Here is a 12,317-nt window from a genome sequence, read left to right as displayed (position 1 = left end):
TCATTTTTCACTTATTGAAAAGGTGTGATCCGCATCCTCATACAACATAGATAATCGTTATGCGTGAAAATGTCGAAAAATAAAATCTGTATAACTACAGATTAATCTGAATATGTGGCATCACTGGCTGTGATCAAAAACTCTCTCAACAAAGAGGCACACGAAGCCCAAGAAATTTTCTGAGGTAGAAACTACCGTGACTGCGGGTAATTCTGCGCAGCACGTTTTCCGCGCACTCATCTTAAAAAACTATTTTTCAACAGTAATTTTACTAAAACACAGTTGATTTGTGTGCTTTGCCAAGTGCATAGCATAGTCTGCTATAATAGTACAGAGATTAGGTATGTTTTAGTAAAATTTACTGTAGCAAACAGTTTTATAAGCTGAGTGCGCGGGAAAATGTGCTGCGCAGAATTACCCGCAGTCACGGTACGTCTTTCTGCACTATACTGGGGTAAATTCTGTGAGGTCTCCTGAGCGACACGAAAGGGATCCGAACTGCTTTTCCTCGTCTCTTTGGAAATTGATGTGCAGTCTCCCAACATCGTGCAATCTACTCGTAAAAAATAAATGAGTAGCACCCGATCCCTGAGTAAGAGACATCTCCGGAAAGAGACGGATAAAGTGTGTTGTGACATGCTACCTGCACTTACTTGTCTCTTTGGAAACGAATGTACAGTGCAATCCGAACTGCTCTTCCTCGTCTCTTTAGAAATTGATGTGCAGTTTCCTAACGGCGTGTGCTTTGCACGCAAAAAAATGAGTAGCACCCGATCCCTGACTGTAGGTAATATTTTTATTTTTCCGAAAAAGAGGTGCACCTTAACAAATACAATTAATTTTCACAAAAAATATTTAAAATTAAACTACAAAAGGTTTTTCGACCATGAAGAAATGGCAATTGTTTCTCAAGGTGTATTTTTTTTCATTCTTTTACGGTGTTTATATCGAAATTATTATCTTCAACATAACCGAAAAAAGTATACTGATCAAACAAACCTGTTTGGTTTTAGAAATATTTTTGAAATATTTTCCATGATCAGACGATAATCAACGTTTAACTAATCTTTTGTTGTAAAAAAAAACGAGCTTTTTAAAATTGAACTAATTATAAATATTTTTTGTTTGGGTTTTTCTAATTGATTTTTTTTCTCACGGTCTGTTGTGTTTGTCTCCCAGATGGTCTCGAGGTACGATGGTGGCCTAACAAGCCAGTCGCCGTAGGTTCGATTCTCGGCTCGGGAGAGACTGTCGGTAGGATCGTAGCGCTAGCCCCGCAATTGTCCTGTACACTAAACAGTCGGCTGCGAAGTCTGTATAATAAAACAGAAGGTCAAGTTCCGAATCGGAATGTAGCACCAGGGCTTTGCTTTGCTGTTGTGTTTAGACCAGGCATGCCAAAAGTACAGTCTTTTTTACTGTCTTCTAAGGATGTGTTTGCTGTTGCTATTCGTTCGTGATACCTATTCGGACCGGCAGTCCGATCACAAAAGGAAACAAAAATGTACTCCGTGTGTCGATTCGGCATTATTTGGAGGATGTCTTCGGGATTGCGAATGTAGAAAAAAGAAGAAGCTGTTTTTTACAGACGTTCGTATCAGTACTACACAAACTGTTTCGTTTCGGTAATAGCTCGAATCCACCGGAAAATTTTCCCCTCTCTTTTTCTTGCCTGTGATGGATGTCGGCTGTAAAAAAGGCTGTGAGAAGAAGAAGCGTAAGGACTGCTCGGTAACTCACCGACACACATAGGAGTATTTCAGTCAGAAACCTGGTCAAAATATGAAAAAAAATAATTCAAGTGTTCCTCGTGCTATTGATCCTTTTTGGATTCTCTGATACTTACTACTTTGTATGCAGGACATCTTGAAATTATCTGAGTTATTTACAAACTACAGTAACTATCATAACCTTGTTATTAATTAGAGCCCATGAATAAGTCACAAATTGTTGTACGAAAACTATAAACTTCCACTTATGTTATTATAACTTTAAAGTGATTTATGAGCGTAAATTTAATATGGGCGGTAACAACGAAGGTATGTTAAGTAAATTTGTGTCGGTAATGTGCTGTATAGCTTGAAAAAACTTGTTTATGACAGGGCATTGCCATACACGTGTTTTTCAGTTTCTTTTGATCAACAATTTTTTTACAAAAAAGGATTTTTGTTTGGGTTCCCAGCAAGTCCCAGCAAAAACTCACTCACCAATGGAAAGGTTATGTGTTTCTCAATAAGTACCAGAAAGAAAATCTGCCCCATGCTCACCCATTCGTAATTGCGACCAATGCGCCTTTGTCATACATCGGTTGTATAAATTTGATTAGTTTCTTCAGATTTTGTGATAACTTGCCGAGAAAAACCCTATTCGGGTTGATTGCGCAATGCTATGAACATTCGATAATTAAAAAGTTCCTGATTCTGGAGGAAAAACTCAAAGAAACCCTCAAATGTCACAACCAAAGATCAAAACAATGATCGAGTGGTGGAAGTCTCACAAGAAAACCCAAATGTCCTCCAAGAAGCACACGATCTTAAGATGCCAACAGAGTCGCTTCAAAAGTTAGTTTATATAAAATTGACAGCTCGAAATTTGCCAAATTTGTATAGCTGACCCAAATTGTTGTAAAGTTGGTTGGAAACTTCACATTTATGTAGTCCAAGCAAAGGATTGATGGCTGTGATCGAAGCAAGAGACACAAAACGCAAACGAGAAACTGTACCATTGGATGAGTTGAGTTACGCAGTTCCCATGATTCAATGATCTACTGGGAGCACTGCGGTTTCCATCGTTATTAAGACCATATCAGACGATCCTTTGAAAGCGAGTGATTTAAAAGACGCTTTAAGAGTAGCAGATTATAGATATCATTGACAAAAAAGTATTTACCAGAACACGCTCTTACTATATTTGTACTTTTTAGAATTGCAGAGTTATAGCAGAGAGAAGTTGATATATCACTGCTAGGTGATTAGATCTTGATGAAATCTTGTTAATAATAAGTTTTTATGTCTAAATATGAAGCTTAACAGAAATAAGGCCCCGTTAAAACACGTTTGCTAACTGAAAAGTCATTAAAATAATTTTGGCCAGGTTTTTGTTCTACGTACTCCGTACTACGTACTACGTATGTGCGACAGCCTTCGTGCAAAGAAAAGCAAACTCGGCAATAGAGTGGATGTGCTCTGAAGGATTTGTGTATCGCATAACGAATGTTATATGCAACCATACATGCTATCGTCGACATGGGAATAAGGCAAGGTTGCAGGTCCAATTTTTAGCCGTCAACTCCATTCAATTGGTCGCGTGCCGCTAATTCGACAAACTTGTAGTACTACTTAGGGACTACAAGTTTGTCATATTTACATTGTTTCACAAAATTGCATTTGTGGAACGAGCTATCGGCACGCAGCGATAAAACACCCCAAAATTGAATATGCAACCTTGGAATAAGGTGAACAGCAAAGAAAAAAAAACATTCGTGTATGGAGAACTAGACGGCAACGTTATAGTCGCATCGCAATATATTTTTTCTGTCCGCTGTGTTTATTTTGCCAATACCAACTTTGTCATAGAGGGACGCTCAAGGATGTCATCAAAAAACTGTCATCGCTCGGTACATTTTTTCCCCTGGTTTAAACTAACAAAAACTGATCAAATACTTCAAGTTCCATTCTGTGCCGAACACGCATCAGTATCGGACGTGTGATCGGTGATCGCTCCAATAGAATATAAAACAAAAGACGTGTGAACAAGTGTTGGCATTGTTTGCCTGGTCGAGTGAAATAAATCCGGGTTCAAGGTCGCGCCTTTGTGCAACTGTTTCGCATCGTGGCTGTTTGCTGGTGCGTAAGCCGATTTGGCTGCTAGCTGAATTGTGCTACAGCAGTGGACGAGACACAAAAGAGGAAAAAGAAGAAGCCATCAGTTGACAGTTGAGTTGTATCGCTGTGTGGAGTGATCTCACACCTGGCTCGCTGCTGGTGGCTGTTTGGTGCTGCTGTATTGGTGCTGCTGGCTGTTTTGGGTGCAGCTTCGAACGATCGGACAACCAACCTTACTGGATGGGAGAAGTAAAAAGGTACGTGCTCTTGTCGGCGCTAGTGCGCTAGACTTAACGGGATGAATGTAGATCCCTCGCCTCCCGCGCCACCATCCCCGAACCCCTCTGACACTGACCCTTCTGTTACCCCCTCCCCTGTTCATTCTTCAGTCCCCCCTCGCCCCAGGCTGTACCCGGACGGATCTCAACAGGGCAGCTATACTGTTTATTTTCGTCCAAAGGCAGGAGTGAATTCAAAGCGATTAAACAGACTGCAAGACCTGACGAAAGGGTGCAAGGCCGTGACCGAAATTTCCAAGGTCCGGCCTAAAAGCTCCGTGTCGTGGTCAGTAACCTGAAAGAGGCCAACGATATAGCCTGCTCTGAGCTCTTCACACGCGAGTATCGCGTTTACATACCCGCACGAGACGTGGAGATTGACGGTGTCATAACCGATTCGAGTCTGTCCGTCGAGTGTATATTGAAAAGTGCCAAAGGGTGCTTTAAGAACAAAACCTGTCCCGATGTAAAGGTGCTCGACTGCAAGCAATTGCGGTCAGCATCGATCATCGGTGGCAAAACAGTATACACCCCGTCAGGCTCGTTTCGAGTTACGTTCGCCGGGTCAGCGCTACCAAGCCACGTCTCGATCCACCGGGTTCGTCTCCCTGTGCGATTATATGTGCCTCGCGTCATGAACTGCCTGAATTGTAAGCAGTTAGGCCACACCGCCGCCTACTGCTGCGATAAGGCACGTTGTGGCAAGTGTGGGGAGAATCATGCGGATGATTCCTGCAGTAAAAATGCTGAAAAATGCATTCACTGTGGGGAGAGTCAGCATGAGCTCTCGACATGTGCGGTGTACATGCAGCGCAGGGATAAAATAAAAAGGTCTCTCAAAGAGCGTTCGAAGCGTTCTTACGCTGAGATGCTGAAGAAGACCGTTACCACTTCTCCCATTACACCAAACCCTTTTGATCTGTTGTCCTCTAATGAAACCGATTCTGACGATTCACCAGCGGGAACATCTTACGCCAATCCTGGGGAGTCTAGAAAGAGGAAAAATATTTCTTCTACTAAACTTCCCAGAAAAGGTCCTAAGATTTCTCAAAGTGAAATGAAAGTTACAAACAAACCAAACAGTGCTGCGGAAAAACCGAAGCAAACTCCTCCTGGGCTTGCAAATTTAAAGTCCCAGAAGGAGTTCCCAGCACTGCCAGGAACATCTAAAACCCCAGTTGTTCCTTTTGCACTCCCAGTTGATGGAACAAACTCTGGATTAGTGAAATTTTCTGACATTGTGGACTGGATTTTTGAAACTTTCAATGTACCCGATCCAATCAAAATTTTTCTTACAGCATTCCTCCCAACAGTTAGATAATTTTTGAAGCAGTTGACTGCCCAATGGCCCCTCCTTGCAGCGATTGTATCTTCCGATGCCTAATTCAACTGCGTATATGAAGGATTCTATCTCTGTCTTACAGTGGAATTGTAGAAGTATTTTACCAAAAATTGATTCGTTTAAAGTTTTGATAAATAAAAACAAATGCGATGCATTTTCCCTTTGTGAAACTTGGCTTACTTCAAATATTGATCTCAACTTCCATGATTTTAATATTATTCGCCTTGATCGAGACACCCCATATGGAGGAGTACTTTTAGGGATTAAAAAGTGCTATTCTTTCTATCGTATTAACCTCCCCTCGATTCCAGGCATCGAAGTTGTCGCATGTCAAATGACAATACAAGGTAAAGAGCTTTGTATTGCCTCAATATATATTGGGGTCCCCCTACAATGATAACCGCTCCTCTTTAATCTATAACTTTTGCGATGACTTCGACATGACTATTTTAAACAACGGCGAAATGACACGTATCCCGAAACCTCCAGCGCGCCCAAGCGCTTTGGATCTATCCTTATGTTCGACGTCGCTACGGTTGGATTGCACATGGAAGGTAATCCTCGAACCTCACGGTAGCGACCATCTGCCTATTCTTATTTCAATTACAAACGGGTCAACTCGCATGCGACCAATTGACATTCCGTATGACCTCACACGGAATGTCGATTGGAAGTTATACGAGGAAATGATTTCAAAAGCGGTCGAGTCGATTCAACATCACCCACCACTTGAAGAATACAACCTCCTCGCGGGCCTAATCCTCGACGCCGCGTTGCAAGCCCAAACGAAGAAATATCCCGGCGTAACGATCAAAGAACGGCCTCCCACTCCGCGGTGGGACCAAGAGTGCGTCGGTTTATTTCTTATAGTGATTTTCTACAATTTTTGAATTTTCTACAATAGTGTTTGCTACGAGATAAACAACTTCTTTGAAGAAAGTGTATTTTCATCTCACATATGTTTATGGTTGTTGACGATTTTTATTAGAATAATGCGCTAATTTACAATAATTATAATTACTCTTAACTCAAAAAATAATGATTTTGGTATCGTAGTGTCTCCAGTAAAGTTGTTTTATTAATGATTCTCCATTTTCTAGAGGTTGATATATTGTGATTAATCCACCTAAAAGTGAGAAGTGAGTTTTATTTTTCTCATTTCTGCATATAAAAATCCACTTTGTTGAGTGAAGTTTTAGCACATTTTATAAGAAACAACTGTGTCGAAGACACTATACTTGTATCTGCTAATTATAATTAACTATTTTGAAGCTTTCTCTATGTCCCTAAAAATATTTTTTTAATATAACTTTTTATAGTGATTTTCTAAAATTTTTCATTGTTCTACAATTTTGTTTACTATAATAAAATACAAATGTTCACCGAAGGAAGTTTATTTTTATCTCTTTAATTTATTTAGTTATTGAAGGTTTTCATCAAAATAATGTACTAATTTACTTAGAGATATCTACACAGGAGACAGCGAGAGACAAATACCTATATCTGGATTGAATGATATTTTACTTATGCTTAAATAAAGAAATAGTTTAGTTTGCAGATATTAGCAGATTTTTGTAGATATCTGTTAGTAAATTAGTGCATTATTTCAAAAAAATCGTCAATAACCAAAAAATATGAGAAAAAAAAACAAACTTTCTTCGTTAAAATTATTTGTTTTGTGATAGCAAACAACAATGTACAACATTGAAAAATGGTAGAAAACCACTACCAAATGTTATATTGAAAAACATTGATTTTCAGTGGCAATCTGTAGAAAACTTCACAAAAGTCCATTTAAAAAGGCAGATAGAAGTATGGTGACTTTGACAAAGGTTTTTCTTATGAAATGTGCAACAACTTTGCGAACAAAGTAAATTTTTATATACAAATATGAAAATAGTAAAATTTAAGTGGGTTATTCACAAAAATTGCAACTTCTAAAAAATGGAAAATAATTAATGGATCAACTTTCCTGAGGGCACTATGGCTCTAAAATCTATTTTTTGGGTCAAAATAATTTCGATCACATTTTTTGCAGCTTTGAAAACAGCTTGCAACGTCTCGACTGGCTCATTTCACTAGCGCGCACAATAAAGGTACGCCCAACACAAATGGAGAAGATTTTGTTGTTTTCGCGCAACTTTCTATTACTTTTTGTGTCTTTAGACCGCGAAATAGACTTTGAAAGCAACAAACTAAAAGTGACAAATAGATTGCAGTTACGCGATTGTATTAATGTGTTCAATGCATGTGTTAGTTAGACTTCATTCGCTTTATTTGTGTTGGTGCAACGTTGAGGATTATTTTATTCCGCTTTACTTACTAAATGCAGACTCTTTCCCGTGGCGTCCCAGTCCCAAATGTCCACTTGATATTGTTTAATTGTGGTTTGTTCGCTAATTACCCTCACTGTTTATAGATTGACATTAAAAGAATATTACACTGCGACTAAAGTTGCCGGAGATGATTGCAAAATCATCATATAAGTTAATGGAGAATATATTTTGGTCGGTTGACACGAGTTTTGTACTATCAAACAGGTTCAAACGAGTTTTTTTCATCGATAACAGAACGAAGTTCAGGAAGAATTGACTCTAGGGAAGGAAAAATTAAACATATGTAACATACATAATTTCAAATCTCTTTCGTTCTCATAAAGTGATGGGTTTGTGATTCCATCATGGCTTACATCCGTTTACAAGAAAGCAAATGTTTTTGTCTTTCTCAGACGCAGTTTACGGATCAGGATCTGATTTCAAGAGAAATATGAAGGCTTTGAAATCACCAACATTCGCATACTGTATAATGGAGGAAAAAAAATTACCCGGCAACTCTTGCACATTTTTATCTCTATAACGTTTGCGTATGTGAAAAATTAACAAAATTGGAGAAGGAAGACCTGTACAAACATGTGCAAAATATACGACAGTTTGTGTTGTTGCTTGACTAGAGATGAATGTTATTGCTTCTTGTGTAACAAATTTGATACGAAAGGGAGTTTTTTTCGTCAAATCGAATTTTGTTTGCTTCTTTTTGTATCGTGGATGTATTTCAAAATGGGACATTTTATATCGATGATAGTCAAAATTTTACGTCATACCAGTAGTCCTGTGTCGAGCCAGTTTGGCACAAACTTTTCTACTGTTAAATTAAATATTAGGCAAATTTTCTTTATTTCCCTTATTTTTGTAATAGTGAATATTACACAATTATTTTTCGGTTTTCGCAGGGAAAAAATTATCTTTCAATATTTTTGGTATTTTTTTTAGATTTTAGGTTTGTATAATTTGTTGAAATTTTTATTGTTGTTCTCATAATAGTGTATGGGCTTGGTTATCGTTATTCGTTGATTTATTGACTTTTGTATTGAAAAATGTTAAAATGTTTCTATTAATTCTGTCCATTTAGTAAATTTTTAATGATTTTTCAAAATAGTTTAGTTCTTGAAATTCGTTATCATTTTAGTTACTTGTTAGTATTATTAATGTAAATATAATTAACCAGATTAATATTTTAGTTAAAACTGAACAGCATCCGGGATCATGCGTTTTCGTAGATTTGACACAACACAAAAATCGAATTAAGAATTAAGTTTTGTTGCCACTAACTTAGATACTGGTAGTTGACCTTTTAATCACGAGCTGCCACTGGTCGAATGATTTCACTCTAAGCCAGGATTGTGTTGCAAGTTTCCCACATGACACCATCGTTACCGTGTAAGCTCGAGCTCCAACGAAGCCACTCACTCTGGCGTACGATTGATAAAAGTTTCCAGTACTTGACACACAGGCTGTACCATCACCTCCTGCTCCGTCTGCCCCTGTAAACTTTACACTTTGAAAACAATTCACTTTGCAAACGTCTGTTGGCGATCCCGGTAGAGCAATTCTCGAAGCGCCGGAGTGCGCCAGCAAAATTCAGCGAATTTTTAGGTGGATTCCATCGAGTTTCCCCGTTCCGTTCGCGAGTGGCATCTCATTGGAATTTTTGTTCATTTTTATTTAACCAGCATCTCCTCCCAATTTTCACTTAAGCGTATTTTTTTTTCTTCTCTCTACTCTGGTCCTTGCTCCGGGCGCTCGGTTTCCGGATTCTTTTCCCTTTCTAGACTGGTGGTAACGGCGGTTTCTCCCAACGTCGTCGTCACGGTGCTGCTGCGCTTGCAGGAGGAAAAGCTCGGCCTGAATAAAGGAATTCACACATTAATCATCGCTATGACAAGCTGTAATGATGTTTTAGCTATTTTCCTATTTGGCGTCCTTCTGGGGGTGACATTTTCCACTGGTAAGTACATATATACTTGAATGGTTGCGATGCAACGTCGTTTCTTGCTAGGAATGCCAGACAAAATTTGCATGCTTGGTAGAATATGATCTCACTCTAAAGTATTTCGTTTTGAAATTTCTAAAAATGTGTCACTCTGAATATAGGCGACGGGGGTTTCGACTCGTGACAAAGAATGGCGGGCGTCTGGTCTTTGTAGAACGTAATGGGTTTCTAGCTGGTACCTTCGTGCAGGCGTTTGTATTATATTTGTACACTATTTATCTTTTCCCCACAGGTGACCTCACGAGCCAGATTCTTCAGGGACCGATCGGCATCGTAATTGGTCTAGTCTTTGGCGGTGCATGCGGGATTGGGTTGCTCTACATGCCATCGCACCAAGCGGTAAGTCCTTGTTGACGGGGATGTGAGACATAGAGTAACAGACGTGTTGTTCAGCGTACCGCACTAAATGGTTGAACATCATCGTCTAGCCTTTGCTTGATAACGATTAATTTAGAAAGGAAAAGTTAAAATTTGTGCCGTCAAAAGCATGTTCGGTATCTGAATTTGCACTAACGAAGCTAACCGTGGGTGGTGCAAGGCTCTCACTCACTTGAAGAAAGTGTCGTAAATCATGTTGGTTCTTATTGAAATTTTAATTATTCACACACCTACACTCACGCAGAAATACTCCAACGGGTTGCGCTTCACGATGACGATCTGCGCCGGGGCTCTGTCGGTGGTTGGGAGTAAACTTATTGGATATCCTTCGGCAGGTGCTTTGGGCTGCATAATGACAGCATTTGTCGCTGGTACAGGTTGGAAGAAGCAACCCAACCATGATACGAATGAGGTTGGCGTGTACCTGGATTTGCTGTGGAAGTTTCTGAAGCCGGTGTCATTCTCGTTAATTGGAAAGGAAGTGAACTTTTCGGTCCTGGAAGGAAACACGGTGCTGTACGGCACAATCACGCTATTGGTGGCTGTTTTGGTATGTGAAGTCTTAATCATTATTTCCTTTTTATATAACATCTATGCGCTTTAGTTGCGAGATACGAAGCAGCTTTCCCCGTTGTGTCGTAATTTGTAACGTGCATGTTTGAAGCCGAACTCTAATCATGTGGAGCCTTTTCATTGCAGTTCCGTCTTGTGTTTTCGTACCTTTCGACACTGGGTAGTGACCTAAACTGGAAGGAAAAGGCTTACGTTACGCTCTCCGGCTTTCCGAAGGCTACCGTCCAGGCTGCTCTCGGCCCTGCCGCTTTGGATTTGGCACGCAGTTTAAACGCCACCGACCAGATTCCTAGAGCCCAAACGGTGCTGATCGTTACGGTTTTGGCTATTGTCTTTACTGCTCCTCTGGGAGCAATACTCATGATCAAACTTGCCCCCAGATGGTTGAAGAGGGGCCCTGCAGAAATTTAGTTGTTAGCTGTACTTATCAAAGTTACGAACGGGTACTTAATTTTAAAGTACCAATAAGTTTTCAAGACTTCACTTGAGTTTTTACGTGAGCATGGAAAAGTAATTAGTGATAGGTATATCTGATTCAATATTACCTCAGTCATTTACACTTCGAGGTTGCTTTTTGTGCCATACACTTATAATGCAATAAAATCTCAATAATGTAAAACCATCTTCAAACTTTTCTTAGCTAAGAAATAAACATATAGCTTAACCAAACAACACTGACCGAAAGATGATAAATTATGACCATCATAGCATTAGCATTGCAGGTTGTGAAATGTCCTGCAAACTCCCTAGCCAGACAGGCAGATAACAAACAGCGCATAACTTTCTCGTCCAGCCGGTGTGTTAGAGTACAGCTCGATCTGCAAAGTTTAAAGCCGACAGAAATTTGCGGCAAAACGTACAAGCTGTGCCATTCTTGTGTACCGTGCACTGGTGGCGATTGTAAATTGCACCTGTACGACAGTTTCATCTTGTATTGAAAACATCTCTGGCAACGCTGCTTGAAATCGTGAGCCATCATGATCAGCGCTGTCTTTTGAAGCAAAATAGATGTTAGAGTAGTGATGGGAAATATCGCCCAAAACGGACATCGATAACAATCGATAATTTCTGGGCTACTATCGATCGATAATTTGACAGCTAACGTTTGCGGTAAAAAAAATTTCCGAATGGTGATGAAAAAAAACTATGACAGATAATTCAGTTGGATAACTTTTCCATGGAAGGTTATCATGTTAGCTTCCTCGCAAAAAATATTACTTCCTTGCGTGCGGCCTTCCGGCAGTTAACCGGAACATTCACCATGGCGGACGGAAACATGCGTGTAGCCATGTTTTTAAGCTCTTTCTTCGTTTTTTTTATTAATTCCTCCGTCGTTTTCGCGACAAAATTGTTGGAATAGATCTTACGCTTCAAGTTTGCCCACAAATTCTCGATGGGAAGCAGATGGGGGACATTGGGCGGATTCGCCGACTTCGGTACCACATCGATAATCAGCTGCTCCATCTCCTCCAACTTTCGCTTCGAGTAGTTTTCCGACGTCAAATCTGGCCAGAACAACGTGTCTTCGCGCTTATGATATTTCTTGATGAACGACGCAACTTCTGTCAGGCACTTCGTACTATAAATTTCCCC

The 12,317-nt window shown here is 39.8% G+C and overlaps 1 protein-coding gene across 7 annotated transcripts in view; it reads left to right on the top strand.

The window, feature by feature from the left end:
- The window catches only part of LOC129718263 (sodium/hydrogen exchanger 9B2), an 82,672-nt gene extending 71,326 nt beyond the window's left edge, over positions 1-11,346 (top strand). For all 7 annotated transcript variants that reach the window (XM_055668858.1, XM_055668861.1, XM_055668862.1 and 4 more), the window contains exons 5-8: positions 9,553-9,728; positions 10,006-10,112; positions 10,396-10,701; positions 10,851-11,346. In XM_055668858.1, the coding sequence (XP_055524833.1) occupies positions 9,553-9,728; positions 10,006-10,112; positions 10,396-10,701; positions 10,851-11,135 (874 nt within the window). In that variant the 3' untranslated portion in view covers positions 11,136-11,346. The remainder of the gene's footprint in view (positions 1-9,552; positions 9,729-10,005; positions 10,113-10,395; positions 10,702-10,850) is intronic.
- Positions 11,347-12,317: the final 971 nt, after the last annotated feature.

Source organism: Wyeomyia smithii, chromosome 1 (genome assembly GCF_029784165.1).
Source record: "Wyeomyia smithii strain HCP4-BCI-WySm-NY-G18 chromosome 1, ASM2978416v1, whole genome shotgun sequence".
NCBI lineage: Eukaryota > Metazoa > Arthropoda > Insecta > Diptera > Culicidae > Wyeomyia > Wyeomyia smithii.
Note: the sequence above shows the minus strand (reverse complement) of the source record. Positions and strands in the feature narration are given on the sequence as shown.